Source organism: Pongo abelii, chromosome 23 (assembly GCF_028885655.2).
Source record: "Pongo abelii isolate AG06213 chromosome 23, NHGRI_mPonAbe1-v2.0_pri, whole genome shotgun sequence".
In the NCBI taxonomy this organism is placed as follows: Eukaryota; Metazoa; Chordata; class Mammalia; order Primates; family Hominidae; genus Pongo; species Pongo abelii.
The window spans coordinates 26,214,821-26,235,255 of record NC_085929.1 but is presented as its reverse complement, the minus strand read 5'-3'; the positions used below and the strand labels follow the sequence as shown (position 1 = coordinate 26,235,255).

Below are 20,435 nucleotides of genomic sequence, written 5' to 3'. Positions count from 1 at the left end.
CTGCCCCTATTGAGATGTTTTCAAAACACGCTCTTAATTTAACATTTAAATATACCAGAGTCTTAGAATGTGAGAATAATGAAATTGGTTTGTTTTAATTTTGTGATAATATTAAATTTACTGGAAAGAATATTCTCCTTTGAAAAGATTCTCAGCTCAGTGAGCGTAGAATCTGTACTTGCATTTAATTCAATGAGGAAAGACATTGAAATGCCATGGCAGTATCCTCATTTAGGTGGTTTCTCCCTTCACGGATCAGCCTATGAATGTGTCAATGCAGTACTCCCCAGTTTAGGCTTAGGTACTTATTGAAAGGATGCTGGCTGAGCATTTTTAATAATTGCTATTTCAAGATCACATTTTGGCCATGAGACAGGCTGCCACTCACTTTAGGCTCTGCCTAGGCAGGAATGGGTCCTGGAAGACCCATGTTTTCTCTCTCTCTCTCTGTCTCTCTCACACACACACACACACACACACACACACACACCCCTCTCTTCTCTCTGGGTACACATTATTCTGGACATCTTCAGTTTCCAGGATTCTCTGCATCTCCAGCTAGAAGTCAGGACTTAGCCTGCGGTGATCCAGCCATCCTCAGGTTGAATCTCCACGAAGTCACAGGAACCACCAGTGGCAGGGAGGGTAAGGGGTCCCGCTATCAGGTTCAGCCAGGAAATGCTCTGGACACCTGCCGTTGGAAAAGTTTAATGCTGGGCAATCACAGGTCAGGTCCCTTCTTCCAGTCGGCAGTTCAGCCTCCCTGACTTTCTCTGGGTTCCAGTCAGTGCATGAGGATGATGGTGACATTTATTCAGGGTCAGCACAGCAGCCTCAGTCACCACCAAGAGTCACTGTCATTTGAGAAAATTAGATAGAAATTGGCCTTCCAACTCTTCTGTCAGATCCATCTTTGCCCTTTTTCTGCCTGCTTGAGTGAATATGACCAAGACCAGCTCAGGTTTTTGCTGGTGCTGTCACACGTGCTCCTAAAACCAGAGGGCTTAAAGGTATTTTCTGTTTATCTTTACGGATTCAATGAAAAGACACCTTTTCTTACTGGTCTCCCATGAAAACAAAATCACTATGTCCACAGTAACAAAGATAGCCCTTGTGGTTGTCTGCTGGGATGAGAAGGGCAGCAGAAGTTTGGCAGGTATGGCCCTCATGGGCTTCACATGTCCCCTACATCTGGCCCTGGCTTTGCTGATCACCCTTTGGGCTCTGAACCCACAGGGAAGTTAGGTTTCTGTTTCTTTTGAGATTGCCTCTGGGGGAGCTGCTATGTTCCCAGGTGCAGGGCAGCCCCTCTGCAGTAAGGACCCAGTAAGGCCATGAAGGCCTCAAGCCTCCAGGTTGACTCCACATTTCTAGTGCTTGTCTCTCTCGTTCTTTGGTTGGAACGATGTTGGATGAATAGAAGTTCTCTGAGACCTAGGCTTTATGAATCCAACCGCCATTAAATCCAGGGATCTTTTTAATGAATAAAATGAATGAGGGCCCAGTGAGGGTGGGGAAATGGGAGTTGAGGGTTCCTCAGGCCAGTAGTATGGGGAGAACATCCAAAAAGAAAGGAGGGGTTCCACTTTTGAGAATTGTCTTTTTATATCCATCCACATATTGAGGAAAATTATAAAATTAGACTAAAATACCTTAAATATATAACATGGTGTAAAGAAAAGAGGTATTACCAGGATAATATTAAATAGCAAAAGAAGTCAGAGGCAAAACAGAGCAAGAGACACTTTTTTTCTGACAGCATCATTCTTATGGGCTATAATGCCAAGGCTTGTACAGTAGGAGCTGAAGGAATCTCACAGGCGACCCTCATGACAATAACAACAATAACAAAATAAGTCAACCTCTAAAAGAAGCCCATGTATAATCATCCCCAGGTATGAACCACCTGGAGGCTCAGCAGAACATTAAGCCTTAGATTTGGTTCAAGATGACCACAGACTGGTGATGACCACAGGCCCCTGGGAGCAACACACTCACATGCCTGGTGATGCTGATATCTGGTAAATCATCACTGTGCATCCTGAAACACATCCTGTGATTAGCTCTTTGCAGACCATAACTAACGTGAAAGAAATAATGTCTCAGCTGTAAACACTGCAGAGAGGACCCACTCATTCTACTCCCTTAGGTCATGAGTTGAAAGATCCATTTGCAATGGTCAGGATGCCCTTCCGGAAGAGCTGGGTCTGTGTCTGAGGGGCCACCCGACTTGGGATCTGAGCCCAGCAGGGGGGGCTGTTGGACTGTTCCTGAGAGGGCAGGGCTCTGGGCCAGGCCACATAGGAAAATACTGGTTCTCACACACTTGAGCAAGCAGTGTCCTCACTGAAGTATGACTTCCTGCACCTGCACCACCGAGCAGTAGCCACTTCCTGCACCTCAGGAGCCATTGAGCACTAGACTCTAACACACACCAACGTTTCCTATTTTATCCTCCACCCTCATGGAGTCCTTGTCCAAGCCTGCTCTCCAAGCAGAGACAAATCACACAGCAGGAACAAATTTGCTCAAAGGAACTTGAACTACAATGTTTCCTGGGCATAGAATGAGAAACACTTGGAGTTGGGGAAGTTCCCATCCTAACAACTTAGACTCAGCAAGAAGAACCCTGGGGCTTCTCCAGCATGGCCAGAATCTCACTCCACTTCAAAATCCTTAGTCCTTAGATCAGGAGTTCTTTTAGGGATGAGGTCAAGGTTTCTGGGTGCACATTATCACTGCCTTTCAGTCCTACCCTGTGGGCATGAGGAGCTTGTCATCTCATTCTATCTACTATTTCTAAACCTCCTTGTAGAGGGCTGGGTTAGAGAGTGCTAACTGCCATTTATACAGTCTGGACCTTTGTATAAAATTGTGTTAAACACACACACATACACACAGACACACACACACAAGCACAAACACACATACTTGTTTTGATGTTCCAGCGAAAGAGTAAAACTAAACTAAACAGGAACAGAAACAGATTAGAATAATACAAGACAATCTCATTAATGAACACAGAAGCAAAAATTTCTCAGAATATTAGCAATTAGAGTCCATTTTATATCAATGAAGGATTATCTTGAACATCTGGGAGGATGTGGGTTGAGACATTTGCACCGTCATTGGAAGATGGTGAACATGATTTTTGAAAAAACAGCAGGTTTAGAGATATCAGCCAGAGGTCAGATGTTTCAATCAGAGAAAGATCCTCTGAGTTCTCAGGGCTGCTTCCCTGAAAAGCTACGGAGGAAGGAAATGGAGTGACTGGACACAATGCCAGGGGATTCATTGACCCTTTGGCCTCCCATGGGCAGCATGTATTAGCATGGTCTTACAGGGATGAAAAAGGGCATCCCTCAAAAAACACCGACCATTTCCCCAGAAATTAATAAAGAAATATCATGGCCGGGCGCGGTGGCTCACGCCTGTAATCACAGCACTTTGGGAGGTGGGTGGATCACGAGGTCAGGAGATCGAGACCATCTTGACTAACACGGTAAAACCCCATCTCTACTAAACATACAAAAAATTAGCTGGGTGCGGTGGCGGGTGCCTGCAATCCCAACTATTTAGGAGGCTGAGGCAGGAGAATGGCATAAACCCAGGAGGTGGAGCTTGCAGTAAGCGGAGATAGCACCACTGCAGTCTGGCCAGGGCGAAAGAGCGAGACTCTGTCTCAAAAAAAAAAAAAAAAAAAAATCACAATATTTTCACCAGTGCATTTCTTTTTGAGTGAATATGTTGGGTGAAGAAATATATAACATACACTTTTCTAAATGAAATTTTTATCTCACAAAATTGTAGAATTAAATTTTTGTTTTGGATAAGAAATCAAGAAACAATCACACACATTCTTATGGTCTCATGAAAACCAGGTATAGGAAAGGAAGTGACGATCCCAAAATTCATCTAAAAAGTGAAGGTTTTGGTTCAAAGATAAGAGGGTTGTCATGTTCAAGACAAAGTCACTACCATTCGTGGTATTTAAAGCTGTTGGTACAAGTGCCTATCATTGCCGATTCACTCCAAATTTCTTGTGTATGTTTGCATCTTAAACATGAGCACACACAAAAAGAGAAACAGCAAAACTAGAAAACAGATTTACCTTTTTGAGTTTCCAACTGGAGGAGAAAATGAACAAAGAGTAAGAATATCACATGATAATGGGAGGAGGAGTGTTAGGAAGGTGATGAGGAGCAGTTCAACCTTCCCAGCTTGGGGACGGTCTTAGTGGAGCAGAGAAACCTCCTTCCTGCTGCCACCTGACTCTACAGTAGATGAAGAATAAATAACTAAACATAAAAAACCCTTAGGAAGAAGATTGTCATGATGTCAGTGCTATTAATAGTTCAGTTAATAATTCTGTAAAAATATGCAGAAACTTACTGGCTTTTATTTTTTATTTTTATTTATTTATTTATTTTTGAGACTGAGTCTCTCCCTGTCGCCCAGGCTGGAGTGCAGTGGCGCGATCTCGGCTCACTGCAAGTTCCACCTCCAGGGTTTGGGCCAACTTACTGGCTTTTATATTTGGAATCACAACCTGAAAGGCTGCAGAACATGAAAGGAAGAAAACTCAGATTGCAGTGTTCATTCTCTTTTATATTTTGAGTTTCCTACAAGAGCTATATCTGTTATTATGCAAAAAACAAACAGATAAGGAAACAAGAATTATCCAGCCTCAAAAGTGGAATAAAACATGCACTTTTTTGCTCGTAGGCATAGGTGAGTAATTCAGACAGGGCTGCTGTGGGTGACTCATTTCCCCTTATGATGGAGCCTCAGCAAAAAAGTTTCACAGGTTGGGGCTGATTTGGTATGAAGGGGTTGGAATCGACTGAAGGTGACCTCATTGAGTCTGCAGTGAAGCCGGCCTTGGCTGAATGACTTACCTGAGGCTTCCCATGTGGCCTGGGCTTCCAGGAAGCTGGGCAGTCCCAGAGAACTCAGAGCTCTGACTTGGTTTACAAAGTGTCACTTCCACAGAAACTGTCAGTGCCAAGAGATCACTAGTGTCAGGTCTGGTTAACAGGGAGGGGCCTGATCTCACCCCTCAATGGAAGGTGACAGGAAAAAAAAAGGAAAAGCTGTCTTCACATCAACATGGGCAGATACCACTTTAAAGCATATTCTGTAGCAGGGTTCCCACTCCAGAAGCTATGGTACAGATATGTCTCCTATGGCATGGGGCAAGGGAGGGGAAAGCTGAGTTTGACATCTGTCTTGGTCACCATGAGATTTTTCTGACAACTAAATATAAACATGTAAGGTGTCTCACAGCACAATTCTGTGACAATAAATGCAGTGTGTGCCTTCAATGTTGCTCTGTCAAGAAGGCTTTCCCTTCACTCCAGGTGTGAGCACGTGGCTTGCATGCCCCTCCAGCTCCCTGCACTGTGATCATACTGCTGCTGCCTCATTCTCAGCCTCAGCATCCCTACACAGGCACAAACTCTATGGCTCAGGCTGGTTATCACTCTGGGTCCACAGCAGCTGGTCAGAGAGAAACTGTCTTCAGCCCTGCCCAGCAGGAGAAAAGAGCATTCCATACTGATCAGCTGGGTTCCTGCCATCCAGGCAGAAGTCCTTGTCTGTCTGAAGGCTCAAGACATGACTGTGATTCCTTTGAGGACTCCTCCTACACCCAGGCTGTGGGCTCCGCTGCCCTCCTCAGGACCCATGCAGCCTGTTCTATCCCTGCCTCAGCTGCAGGCAAACCTGCTTGCCACAAGCTCCCTGCTCATAGGACGCTGGAGTCCTCCCAAGGGCTGCTCTTCCTGGAGAAGAAGGACAACCAGGCAGTAAGGTCTATCTGAGCATCATGGGAAGGAAGTGATCCGATTCTGACTCTAGTGGGCACACACCATTGGTGCTTTGTGTCTCCTGCTATTCCAGCCACAGGAGCGGGGGAAAGGTGTGAGTTGTGGTCCTAGCCGGGAATAATCTATAAAAGGTGAAGGTGAGAGAGGGACAGTATGCATGGTGTCACCTTGTTATCCTCGTTGTGTCAGCGGCCTGAGTCCTGTGTTTCCTGAAAGATCTATGGCTCGAGGTGGCATGCCCTATCAGGGGACAGGAATCAAAGAGGAGAATCTCTGATGGAAAGATTCACAAAGGAGGAGGGAGATAAAAATTGGGCAACTTGCTCAGGGTAAGAAAGATGGCTTTTTGTCCTTGTGACAGTTTGCTGAGAATGATGGTTTCCAGCTTCACCCATGTCCCTACAAAGGACATGAACTCATAATTTTTTATGGGCAAGGACGAAAAACAAAACACCGCATGTTCTCACTCATAGGTGGGAATTGAACAATGAGAACACACGGACACAGGAAGGAGAACATCACACACTGGGGCCTGTTGTGGGGTGGGGGGAGAGGGGAGGGATAGCATTAGGAGATATACCTAATGTTAAATGACGAGTTAATGGGTGCAGCACACCAACATGGCACATGTATACATATGTAACAAACCTGCATGTTGTGCACATGTACCCTAAAACTTAAAGTATAATAATAAAAAAAAGGATGGCTTTGTGTCAAGAGCTATTTATTTAGTATCTCTCATTCCCATTATTAAATAATTTAACAACAAAAATTGCCTTTTCAGTGAATTTTCAGGAAATTCTAACCACCATTCCTTTATTAAATATCTAGATATGTACATCTACACATATGCATATACATGTGCATATATAGACATATATTATATTATATATATTTGTGTGTATGCATGTGTGTATATATAAATATATAAATATATACACACGTGCATGTGTATATACACACACAAGGACAAATTAAGAAATATGGGAATATAGGATACTTCCTTAATTTCTTAATAATGTCTGTTTATATCTAAAGAAAAGATACCCCTAAGGTTGAACCACTAGAATCATTTTATTTTTAATATGGAACAATAGAATGCTTATGGCTCATAAAGACATTGGATAACATTTTTCTAGCAATATGAGAAATACGCAAAAGTGTAAAACATTTAAATTCAGTAATTTAATTTAAAAAAATGAAATAATTTGTATTTTTCAGTTGCTATGTTTATCTACCAAGAAGACATTATATTATTCTGATGTTCTTACACATTGTTGAATTAAAGCTCATTAAATACAAATGTTATCATATGTGCAAATAGCATATCAACATTTATTTTTCTCTCATATATTTTCAGAAATCACTCTAAAATGTAGCAGTTCATAATATTGACAAAATATCAAAAACTATGAACTCTGGGTTTAAAAAACAATGAAGTACACAGTACACATAAGAAAATAGTGTCAAAGCTCACTACTATAAGAGACAATGATCAATATTGAAATTTTCTCTTACATGAAGACACTCAAAACATTTTAGCAGTGACTAGTGAAGTTGTATCCATTCTCTTATGTTTATATTTATGTTTAAAATGTTGTCCTTGAGAAGGAGCGTAGGTAGGTATAAGCAGAGGTGGCTGTGCGGATCCAAGATTCTAGCCGGCCCCCTTGATACAGCCCATTACCCTAGTCCCATCCAATCTCACACATGGTCCATCATTGTCTTCTGACTTGAGCGGGGAGAGAGACGGTGGGTAGAGAGGGAGGAAAGGAGTTAGTTCAGAGCATTGGAGACGTGGTAAGAGAGTTGGCAGAGGGAGGGAGGGAGGTAGATACTGTGGGTTCACGTGGTGCTTCGACAACTGTGGATTTACTTCTGAATGAAGCATGAAGTCATTGAGAGTGTGGAACAGTAAAATGATATTGCAAAATAAAATAAACTAAGATTCCAGTGAGCATGTTGGGAATCACAAACACTCACAGCTGGGTGAATAAACAAGGGCTGCCATCTGGAGAAAAGTTCCTCAGCACACAAGGAGAAGTGTGTTTGCCACTGTCAAGCAGAAGTCCACCTATACAGAGACACAAGGAAATGTTTATAAAGAGATCCTTATTTGGAGCAAAGTACTGGAAGCAACGTAGGTGTTCAACACAAATGGAATTTATAACACAAGTGAAGATAAAATCTAGCCAGTTGGAAGTAATACAATAACTTCTTATGCGACGCAAATAAAAATATAATTATCAGTTGAAAAACAATAACAACAAACTCCCACCAAATTAAACAAAATCAAAAGCTCTCAAGAAAAAAAACAATGTGCCACTTATTTTAAAGCAGAAACATGCATAACGAATTCTTCAAGCTTATATAACGGGCTTTTTGGAAAGTAGACTGGAAGCACATTACTTCACATAAACGGGTGTCTTAGGAAGAGGTGGAGACACAGATAATGGCTAAAAATGGAATAAATCCATAGAGAGGTTTTTAGTGTCTAGTGATGACAGTGCTAATAATATTATGTGATTAAATTCCAAAAAATTAAAACAGAAAAATATTCTTGATTTGGGGGTTGTAACAGATGATTAAGTAAAGCGAGTCTACATGAGCTGCTGATGCAGTGGATGACAAGCTCTCTGCAGCTCATTGTTAGTGAGAAGGGCATTGCTTTGCCAGAAACCCCTTTTATTTAGATTTCTCATGGTCCCTGGGTCCCTCTCCAACATCATGAGCAGCTTCAGAAGAGGATCAGGATAACCAGTGATTCTCTGGCTACCATGGCCGAGTTGTGTCTGAGAGGTAAGAAGGGTTCGGGATCTTGGACAGTGTGGGGCAGTGGGAGAAATTCCTGAGATGGCCCCAACCAGCCTGGAAACCACTCAGAACCTGCAGGGAAGTTTAGCCATCAGGGTGCTCTTGAGACTCAGTTTGGGCTGCAACACAGACCTGTGGGGACCCAGGGGTCACCATGAGCCAGGCCACCTCCACACCTGGGTCAGCTCATCTCCTCCCTCTCTGCTTCAGATCTGTGAGTAACCAGCACATGGAGGCTCAGGAAAAGTCAGAGAGCAAGATCTTATTTAAATGCTGTGACTCCACCCCCATGAAGGCTTTGGGAGCTATAAAAAAGAGACTTAGGGGAGCCCAGTCTCCAAGCAGAGCTTCAGCAAGCACAGTGGGAATCTGCACCATGCCCTGGGCTCTGCTCCTCCTGACCCTCCTCACTCACTCTGCAGGTGAGAATGGACCTTACCCAGGGATCCTCACCCACCTCTGCTCCAGCTCCTCCAATCCCTGGCTCAGTGGACTCTGATTCTGCTCTCACATTCCTTTCTGTTCCCCCCTACAGTGTCAGTGGTCCAGGCAGGGCTGACTCAGCCACCCTCGGTGTCCAAGGGCTTGAGACAGACCGCCACACTCACCTGCACTGGGAACAGCAACAATGTTGGCAACCAAGGAGCAGCTTGGCTGCAGCAGCACCAGGGCCACCCTCCCAAACTCCTATCCTACAGGAATAACAACCGGCCCTCAGGGATCTCAGAGAGATTCTCTGCATCCAGGTCAGGAAACACAGCCTCCCTGACCATCACTGGACTCCAGCCTGAGGACGAGGCTGACTATTACTGCTCAGCATGGGACAGCAGCCTCAGTGCTTACACAGTGCCTCAGGCCAGTGGGGAAGTGAGATAAAAACTCAAGAGCTCTCTTGGCCTCACTGAACATGTGGGGACCTCACAGAGCACTGTTTAAACTGGACCCCCAAAAGACAAGGGATGCATTCACGATAGTGTACAGTATTTAGGACTGTTAAAAATAGGAACATGAAGTGAAATTAGCAAGCCTGCCTTATTAACAAATGTGTGTAGGGAACATCATTGTTTATCTATTAGTAGTTACATATATATAATACTAGTGCATAAACATACATATGCAATAGCAATTAATAAAAAAGAAACACTAGGTTTAACTAAGGAAATACTTATTATTCCAGAGTTTTCTTATCAATTCCATCTGAAGATGCTGGGATCAAGGCACTGAGGGTGCAGCTCTCTGGCCTTGAGAATCCACTTAGCAGGGCCACCAGCAGCCCCTCCCTTCTGTGGCCTGCTCACGCCCTGTCTTCTCATTGGAATCCCCTTCCCCACTGTCGCAGGGATCCCTGGACTCCTCCTCCAGATCCAAACATGTCCAACACATTTGGTTGAGACCTCCTGGGCCCCACATTAACTGTGTACTCTCAACACCCACACACTCAAAACAGTGTTCCCACGCGTGTTCTTCTTTTGACTTATCACTGTCCTCTAACAGCCGTGGGCAGTGTGTGGAGACAGCAGGTGAAGTTGGAGCTTTGGGGTACAGTTGACAGAGAGGTTGACATTTTGAGAAAAAGAAAAAACTTATATAGCTGTTTTCAGGATAATTTTCCATCAAGATGAAAATCCACGCATGAGAGCATCACTCTTCCAGTGATGGATGCATGGAGGATCCTTCTCACTCTATTGTTGGGTAGTGACACCTGGGAAACTTACTGTGTTATTTAGTGTGCAGACAGCTGGTAAACCACTCAGCTGACTCTAGGGAAGTTGATCAAACAGTGTCCTCATTGATGTGTGACTTTTCTCCACCCATGAGGCCCCACTACCCTGTCACCTCCTGAGTCTGCCTTTCCCATTGCTTTGCTTTAGATTTGAGGCATCTCCCTCTTACCTCTTTAAAGTCTTTGCCCATGTCTGGTTCAGGAAGTGCTGATACGCGATGAGAACCCAGGGTGTATATGGATGGAGTGATTCTGTTCCTAGGAGAGCCTGGCCAGGGGATACAACACAGCTTGTGGGTATCCTCCCCACAGTGGAGCTTCTGGAGACAGAGCTCTGAGGTGTCCCCGCCACACCCTGGGGCCTTTCTCCCTCAGTTCTTTATAAAACGGACATTTGTCAGGGGCTTAGGGGAAGAGGCCGCTGAGGTCACACAAGACCTGCCTTCTTACTCTGACTCACAAGGCACAAGTGAGCTTGGTAAGAACTCATTGCCTTCTCTAAGGGAAGCTCGAGAAATGTGGGTAGCTTTGATGCAGTCTGGCACCAGAAGCTCCATCCTGAAGCACTCTGAAGGTGCTGATGGCTGTTCACTGTGCTGCACCCTGAGCAGGAGGATGATCATCATCGCAGACCTAGGATAACAGCCTCAGAGCTGAAATATTCCTCCTGGCCCTGAGAACAGTGAGCTAAGTTTCTCCCTTCTGCATGTGTTACCCAGTGGTTTGCTCCCGTTTCATCACCTGTGACCAACATGGGCTCATTGGGGATATTTGTGCTGTCATTTCTGGCACAAGAACCCAAAGATCTAAGACCATAAAGTGCATTTGGTCTTTCACGCTGTCTATTCCCATCAGGGCAGACATCTATCCATTAATACATTTTATTTAATTTTCTTGTCTAATATTTTCAGAACGATGATGAGTAATGAGTGAGGTAAGGGGTACCTTTGCATTTTTTTGATCTTAGGGAAAATGTCCTCCATGCAGTAAGATGCTGACTCCGGACCAAGACACGTGTGTGTGTGTGTGTGTGTGTGTGTGCGCGCGCATGCATGTGTGTTACCATATCATAAACAAATTTACCTGTTTCTGTATTCTTACTTGATTTTTATTAGGGATAGATGTTAAAATTTGCCAAACACATTAAAAATCTATTGATACAATATGATCTTTGGTTGTGATATAATAATATGGTATTATACCAAAACTTTTATTAATGTTGAACCCTACCATTATTTTAAGTATAAATCTCACTTGACAATGGTGTATTAATGTGTAAATGTGGTGTTGAAATAAGTTTGTTCCTCAAATTTTCTGGCTCAAGTGGTCCTCCCACCTCAGCTCCTTGAGTAGCCGGGGTTACAAGTGGGTGCCACCATGCCTGGCTAATTAAAAACAAATTTTATTTGTCTCAACATATTGCCCAGTCTGGTCTTGAACTCCTGGGCACAAGTGATCCTCCTGCCTCAGCCTCCCAGAATGAGTTAGTTAACATTTTATTTTAAAATTTTGCATTAATACGTTTATTTTATTTTATTTTAAAAATTTTAACTTTTATTTTAAATTCAGGTGGTACATGTGCAGGTTTGTTACATGGGTATATTGTGTGATGTTGAGGTATATGATTTTATCTTTTTAAATTGTTCTTAATACATATTTTTAATTTAAATTTCAACTTTTATTTTAGATATAGCAGGTACATGTGGAGGCTTGTTACATGGGTGTATTGCACCTGGGTAGTGAGCATTGTATTCAACAGGTAGTTTTTTACACCATTCCCTCCTCTCTCTCCCCCTTCTAGTAGTGCCCAGTGTCTATTGTTCTCATGTTTATGCCACGTGTGCTCAATATTTATCTCCCACTTAAAAACGAGAACATGTGGTATTTGGCTTTCTGTCCCTGTGTTAGTTTGCCTAGGATTATGTCCCCCTACTGCATCCATGTTGCTTCAAAGGACATTATTTTATTCCTTTTTATGGCTGCATAGTATTCCATGGGGTATATAAACTATATTTTCTTTATCCAATCCACCACTGACGGACACCTAGGTTGATCCCATGTCTTTGGTATTGTGAATAGTGTGGTGGTGAATATACAAGCACATGTGGCCTTTGGGTATAATGATCTATTTGTCTTTGGATAGATACCCTGTAATGGGATTCCTGGGTCAAATGGTAGCTCTGTTTTAAGTTCTTTGAGAAGTCTTCAAACTGCTTTCCACAATGGCTGAAATAATTTACATTTCCACCAATGGTGTATACATGTTTTCTTTACTCTACAGCCTCACCATCAGCTGTTGTTTTTTTACTCTAATTATAGCCATTCTGACTGGTGTGACATGCGGCGTCTCATCGTGGCTTTGATTTGCATATCTTGATGATTAGTGATGATGAGCATTTCTCCACAGTTTTGTTGGCCACTAATTTAGTGCAGTTTTAAGTTCATAGCAAAATAGAGAGGAAGGTAGAAAGATATTCCCTATCCTCCCTGGCTCCACACATGTCCAGCCTTCCCCCTTATCAATGGGTCCCACCAGAAATGTACATGTCCTGTAATTGATGAACCACATTGACAGGTCATTATCACTACAAGTCAGTAGTTTCCTTAAGGAATTTTTCTCATTGATGCACATTCTATGGCTATGGGTTTGGGCAAATATATAATGACATATATCCACCATTACAGTATCATGCAGTGTATTTTCACTTCTCTAAAAATCTTCTGGCTTTACTGATTTCATCTCTCTCTCTCCTCTAACCTTTGGAAGTTGACGACCTTTCTACTTTTTTCCTTTGTTTGACTGTAATATACTTGGAATTATTTCCCCCCTTTTTGGATTGTAATATACTTGGAATTACGTATCATGTCACTTTGCAGATCAGCTTCTTTTACTTATTAATAAGCATTTAAGTTTCTCCCATGTCTTTTCATGGTTTGATAGCGTGCTGTCCATAAACATGTGGAATATATTAATATAAAGTACTTTGGAGCTGATCACAGCACTGGCCATTCAGGTTTTTCAATTACTGTTTGTTGAATGACAGTGACCAGTCAGATGACAGGAAGTCTTAGACCCCCTGAGAACACAGAAGACGGACTGAGGATGGCAGGGTCACCGAGGACTGCACTGGGTGCTCTCATGGAGGGCTCTGTAGGGGCGTCCTCTAGTTCCAGTGAGCCTGGGCTGTGATGGGCACTCAGAGAAGGGTCCTCTCTAGCCTAGCGGAGCCCCTGCTCACAGGCCTACCAGCTGTCCCAGCAACTTTCCCTCCCAGGTCCTTCCGTGGGGCAGACAGAGTCTCACTGCCTGTTAGCCCTTCCTACCCACAAGACCCTCAGCAAATGATCCTTATTCAGTGCTTAGGGAGAGGTGGGGCAGATAGCAGCTGGGGCCACATCTGCATGACCAGCTCCTCCTGGCTGAGGCCCACAGCAGGTAATAAGCTCAATCCATCCCACTGGACCAAAGGGGGCTGTGTCCACCATGGCCTGGACCCCTCTCGTGCTGGTCCTCACTCCCTGCACATGTAGGGACAAGGCCTAGAGACCTGGGGCAGTTCCCAGCTTGTGTCAGCCCCTCTGGCTCAGACTCACCAACAGCTTAACCCTGACACCTGCTCCCACAATGTAAATGTTTGCATTTCCAGGTTCCCTCTCCCAGGCTGGGCTGACCCAGGTGTCCTCACTCCCAGCGTCTTCATACAGATCAAACACTCACCTGCACTCAGAGCATATCAGCTTTCATATCAGTGGCAAAAATACCTTCTGGTCCCTACAGAATCCAGGGAGCCCTCCAACTATGTTCTGAGATTATGCTCAGGCTAAAATGAGTACCAGGCCTCTGGGGTCCCCAGACAATTCTCTGGGTTGAGAGGCTCCTCCAGAGTCTCGAGTTATTTGGTCCTCTCTGGCCTTCACCTTGAGAATGGAGCTGATCACCTCTCTCACATGGGCTGACAGGGCATGGCTTACACTGTGCTCTAGGCCAATGGGAAAAATCCCCTCTGCTTGTGTTACCTGGGCTCCCACTAGGCCCCTGCTGTTTGTGACAACAGCCAGCACTGGTGGTGACAACTTCAGCCATGTATGCCCTACAGTGAGAGTCTGCAGCCCTTCCACGCAACTATCACTTGCAGAATGTCTGCATCATTGCTAATAGCACATTCTGAGCCTCCTCACATTTATGTGGGCAACAATTTCCTTCCCAAGACATGCACATGATACAGGAGATTTATTTACCAAATAAGTTTGTTAGGAATCCAGTTATAATTAGAAGATATTCATCAGTGATCGGGGGAAATATCTGGTATAATTAAAATAGAAGTTGATGAAAATATAAATAAAGAACTGAATTATGAAGGTGTGGGTAGAGAGTCTGGAAACCCCAAGGGAGATGGAAAACCGTGACCAGCAACAGTGGGGTTGGGGATGTCCCTGCAGGGAGGCAAGCATAGAGTGGGTGAGGCAGAAGCCAGCTGTGGATTATTCCAGGCTGTGATGGCTCCGTGTGAGGGCACCTGGGGAGTAAGCAGTCCAACCACACCAGCCTCCCTTCCTCAGGGTGGGAAAAGGCATCAGAAGAAGCCTGACCTTCCTGGAGTGCTCAGCTGTGTCAGTCAATAAAGTAGAGGGTTGTGATTCTATGGCCATTAGGGGCCTCTGTTTGTCTGACAAGAGAGAAAGTTCCCAGGAGGCAACTGGCTGAGCCTGCTGTCTTGGGACTGGCTGCAATTACTCCATGAATGTGTGACTGTCCTGTAGCTGGAACTGCTCTAGTCCTATAGGAATGGTAAAAGTTATTTCTTCCTTTTCCACCCCAAATGGAAGTCCTATTGAAGGAAGAGTCCAACCCTCAATCAAAGCACAGGTCAGAACTGGAAAGAAAGCATGGCAGCAACATATTTGCAGGAGAGGATTCTACCACACAAAGATGAAGAAGAAGGGTAGAAAAGACCCAGGCACCCCCAGGCCACACTGTGGACCCCAGGAAGCTGTGCTGGGCATCCCCACATGGATCCATGGGTATTCACTTGTAATATACAATCCACATGAGAACGCTACCTGCTAAGTTCTTGCCCTGACATGCAATGGGATTGTTGATGCTCCCTCACCGCATGTAGAATTCCCGACCTGCCACCTGCTTCCCATTCTGAACTGACAAGCAGCAGCAGCAGCAACAGCAAAGTCAGCACAGTTCAGGTCTCTGCCGGTAGTGACCACAGCATTGGGAAGGGAAAGTGGGGACAGAGAACTGTGACTAAGAAGGGGGCTGTGAGGTACGCTGTGAAGATGAGGGACGTTGGACTGTTTCACACTGGAAGTCATATGAGGATGACAGACGGCAGATGTGTGAGCGCAGAGGCTTCACCGAACTGGGACTGGACAGTGCCGTGACCAGGTCATTCTCCCCATGGGTTCTCTGTGCCCATCCAGTGCCTCACAGCCTCAGGCATTCACTCCACCCATTTCTGCAGGTGTCTGGGGCCTCCCCTGGAGGGCAGGTCTTCCTATGCAGATCCCAGATGAACCAGACCAAGGTGTCCTTCCTTCTGCCATGGATGCTCCTCCTTTCCCTGCTCCTCCTCCTGTTGCCTTTTCAGCTTCTCCAGGGGGCCCCAAACCTCAGAGCTCCTGTCCCTCCAGCCATTTACCAGCTCCCCCGAACCCTAATACCCTGTCATTTTCAGGCGCATGAAGAGCATCCTGACTTCCCCTGGGACCCGGGGAAGCCCACTCTCCTTTGGTCAGTTTCCCAGTCACAGCCCTGCCCTGGACCACACTCCTCCGTGCCCCTCTGAATGCATTTTTTCTCTTTTGTGTCTTTGCTTCTCCTCTCACACCTACCTGAGTGTCACATTGTCTTTGTCCAGAACCAGGATGCAAAGCCTGGCTCACCTCTGTGCAATGAATACAGGGAATGGGTAACAGTCACCTACGGAGAAGAGGCCCCTCACAAGGTAATCAATGTGTGGCATTTCATGTGCCCCCTCCCAAATGTCCTCATGCCATTCCTCGCTTATACAAAGAGGTCAGATATGAGGTAGACACATAACAAGGAGGAGACTAATGGTCTATGATGGTCTTCACATCTGAGAAGGCTCTTCGGCAGTGCTTGTTTCTTCACAACATAAACCATGCTCTGATGAATGAACATAGACTTTTATCTTAAAATATGTCTCTGTTTCTTTGTCATGTGCCATTTTAGGCATTAATCAACTTTTAAAGTACCCTTCCTATATTTGAAAAGCGCACACTTTATGAATCTCTGAGTCTTCCTGCAGAAGCTAAATGTCTGATATTTTCCAGGAACATGTAAATATGTCATTGAAAATATTTCAGTAAAGGAGCAGATAATCCCATAAAATAGAATTAAAAATATGTGGAAACAATATGAGAAGACAATTGCAGATGTCAGGTGTAATAAAAGAAAACTTGAAAAAAATAAAGTTGATAATCTTGGTCCTCCTCCACAAATTCCCCAAATGTACAAGATTGGGGGTGGGGAAATGTTGGAAAAGTTCTCTTTGATGTCCTTGATCTTGGACATCATGTCATGGCCGTGGAAAGGGGAATAAAAGTCAAATTGGAGAGATAATGAGGAAGGAGGTATTGTAGGTTACAGGAGACAGTGTGAAATTGTTAACAATCAAAGCGGCCCTGAGTGGGTGAGGATGTAATGCCCTCGTCCAGGTGACACCACCCATGACAAAACACCGTCCTCATTACTAATGCACCCATGGTATGACCACAACAATGGTCTGAAGGTGGATTCCCCTCCTGGATCTTCATATGACTTTGTCACCTGCCATCAAGCAGAGGTAGTAGCTTTTAAAATATACTTTTCACCAATACTTGCATAATGTATTGAGTACATAAATTAGTTTCCTCAAACGTAAAATGAGTGTTAGTGCCTTTGTATCCCCTTAAAGTAGCAGATGTTCTCATAGCTCCATGTTAATCCTTTAATGCATCATTCCCACACAGTCCCCCATGATGGCACAGCCTGCTGCTCAAGCATTGCTAAGTTTCCTTTCATGTTGACATCTGCATCACTACCTGGCACCTGGCTTTCCAAAATAGAGAAACTAACGCTCATCACAGGACCCTAAGCAGGTCCTAGAAAATATCTCCTATGAGAGCAGCATAACACCCAACTGCTCCACAAATAAGAACTTCAAAGTTAGTTTTATATACATATATATATATATATCTTTTTTTTTTTTTTGAGAGGGAGACTCGCTCTGTCTCCCAGGCTGGAGTGTAATGGTACGATCTCGGCTCACTGCAACCTCTGCCTCCCAGGTTCATGACATTCTCCTGCCTCAGCCTCCCAAGTAGCTGGGACTACAGGCACCCACCACCACGTCCAGCTAATTTTTGTATTTTTAGTAGAGACGGGGTTTCACCGTGTTGGCCAGGATGGTCTCGATCTCCTGACCTCGTGATCCGCCTGCCTTGGCCTCCCAAAGTGCTGGGATTACAGGCGTGAGCCACCGCACCGGCCTATATTCACTTTTTTAAACCTTACCCAGAAAGCCATCCATCACCAGCCGTAGATATTCTCTCCAAGCCTCTTTCAAAACTACCTGGTCTATTGGCTTTCTCTCCTACCTTCATGAAACTTATTGATTAAGGGCTCTAATTAAGTTTTCCCCTGACTCACACCTGGACCCACCCCTCTCTGTGTCCTCAGAGTCTTTTGCTCTCCTGGTGTCATTGATGGTGAAATCTGACCCCTGGTCCCACGATTCCTCCCTCTTCCTGCCTGAAGGGCTGGGTCTCCCCTCAGTGAAGGGCCCATGACCTCACCCTATGTGGTCCTTCCTGGGAAAGACAGAGACCTTGCCTCTGTTTCCTTCAAACAGAGCCCATTTTCCCTGATATTCGTCACCTCCAACAACACAAAGGGAATCTAAATGTCTTAACCAGAGTGCTGGCTCTACTGGCTTTTCGCTCATCTGAACAGATTTGAAAGTTTAAAAGTACAGTCAGCACTGGATGCTGAGCAGAGACCCCCTGGACAGTGGCTGTGGCTGGAATTGTGAGGCGTGCAGGATGGAAGGACAGGGGCCCTGGGCACCAGCACCTGCCCAGGGTCAACGTGACTTATGCATCCACCAGAGGGCGCTGTGGTTTAAGCCCTGCTCAGGCTCCCCAGCTCCTCAGCTGTTTTCCCCCCACCTGCAGGTGTTCCTGTGCCCTCAGTGGGGTGTGGCCCCTTCTCCTTGAACAGCCTGTCCATTTCTCAGCCAGAGCCAGTCTGAAGTCAAAGGAGGGGCTTGTGCAGGCTCCAGAAAAGGAGACATTTGCATGGAGACCTCCCACCTTGAGCACAACAGTGAAAGATAAGAAGGGCTGGTGGCTCATTCCTGGCTGTGGCTCAGGAAGCAGAGCCTGGGGCGTCTCCACCATGGCCTGGGCTCCACTCCTCCTCACCCTCCTCGCTCACTGCACAGGTGGCTGCCTGCAGGGAATTCAGGGAGGGCTCCCGGATGTCACCTGGGATGATGACCTCTGCCTTCTCCCTGGGAACCAGCCATGATCTGTCCTCACTGATCTCTGTGTTGCTCCTCCTTGCAGGGTCTTGGGCTGAGGTTGTGTTCACTCAGCCCCATTCTGTGTCGGGGTCTCCGGGGCAGACGGTCACCATCTCCTGCACCCGCAGCAGTGGCAGCATTGACAACAGATATGTGTACTGGTACCAGCAGCGCCCGGGCAGTGCCCCCACCACTGTGATCTATGACGATAACCAAAGACCCTCTGGGGTCCCTGATCGGTTCTCTGGCTCCATCGACAGCTCCTCCAACTCTGCCTCTCTCACCATCTCTGGGCTGAAGTCTGAGGACGAGGCTGATTACTACTGTCAGTCTGCTAATGACAGCCACAATCCCACAGTACTCCAGACCCATGGGGAAGTGAGACAAGAACTCCCCAGAGCATCCCCACCCTGGGTCAGCCTCAGCCTCTTCCCATTGGGGTGTGTAGCTCTTCTCTCCTGCCTGAGTGTTAGAGTTGCACTTGTCTTCTCACAATTTTCTCTATTTCCTTTTCAAAATATCAATCTCTCCTTCCAAATCTTGACAGAAGATGATCAATTCATGGGGTAGATGTTTAAATCAGGGCTTGTGAGCCACAACACTATTGCTATTCTGTGTTGGCAGCTGTCCTGGACAGTGTAAGATGTTTAGCAGCATCTCTCACCTCTACCCATTAGATTCTGTTAATATTCTATTCTCTCCTGGGACAACCAGGCTGTCTCCAGACACTACCAAATGTCCCCTTGCTGAAGGCCAAAGTCAGCCCTTGTTGTTACCACTCTGATAAACAGCATGTCCTCAGCCATCAGAACATCCTTGGCTTTGCATCCCATTTATGACATTTAACTGAACATGAGGCTAGCTTTAAGAAAAAAATAAAACTCTATGTTTCTTGTTCCCATCTGATCAACAAAACAACATAGAACTAAGTTGTTTTTAATGCTCAAATGGTATTTTAAGCCACATGAGATCAGAAATGATGTTACCTAATCCTGTAGAAGCCCCAACCAGAGTCTATAATATAAATGTTTTGTGAAGACTAAGTGTGCACATAATGCTTTAATATCTTTGCATGCTTTGTATGTTGCACAATAAAATATAGTAGATCTATATTCTATTTAAGGTAATATTCTTCAAGCATAAAAAGTATGAAGCGTTGCTACATGCTCCACATGGATGGACCTTGAAAAATTATGCTCCGTAAATGGAGCAAATAAAAATGCACAATCATTGTTGTATTTGTAAGAAATGTCCACAATCAGCAAATTCACAGAGGCCAAAAGGATATCTTCAACGACCGTCATAACTGAAGTGAGAGGGATGACTTTGAAAATAAGAAACAAGGAAACAATTTAAAAAATAAACTGCAGTCATCTTCCTGAACAAAGGTGATGGTCTATCTATCCTTAATGGTATAAAAAAGTCTACTAGATGAAGCTGAGGCCCATAAAAAAATACTTTTCATTTTCTTTTGTAAAATTTAATATGAATAAGAACACTGTGCTTGCTCACTGATCTGCTCATCAGGTCACT

The 20,435-nt window shown here is 44.9% G+C and overlaps 1 gene segment (V, D, J or C); it reads left to right on the top strand.

Moving 5' to 3' along the window:
* The first annotated feature begins 18,775 nt into the window (after nt 1–18,775).
* LOC134761231 (immunoglobulin lambda variable 6-57-like) lies at nt 18,776–19,472 on the top strand. The segment is given in 2 exon segments: nt 18,776–18,821; nt 18,946–19,472. Coding segments are annotated over 2 exon segments (573 nt in total).
* The last annotated feature ends 963 nt before the right edge of the window (nt 19,473–20,435 follow it).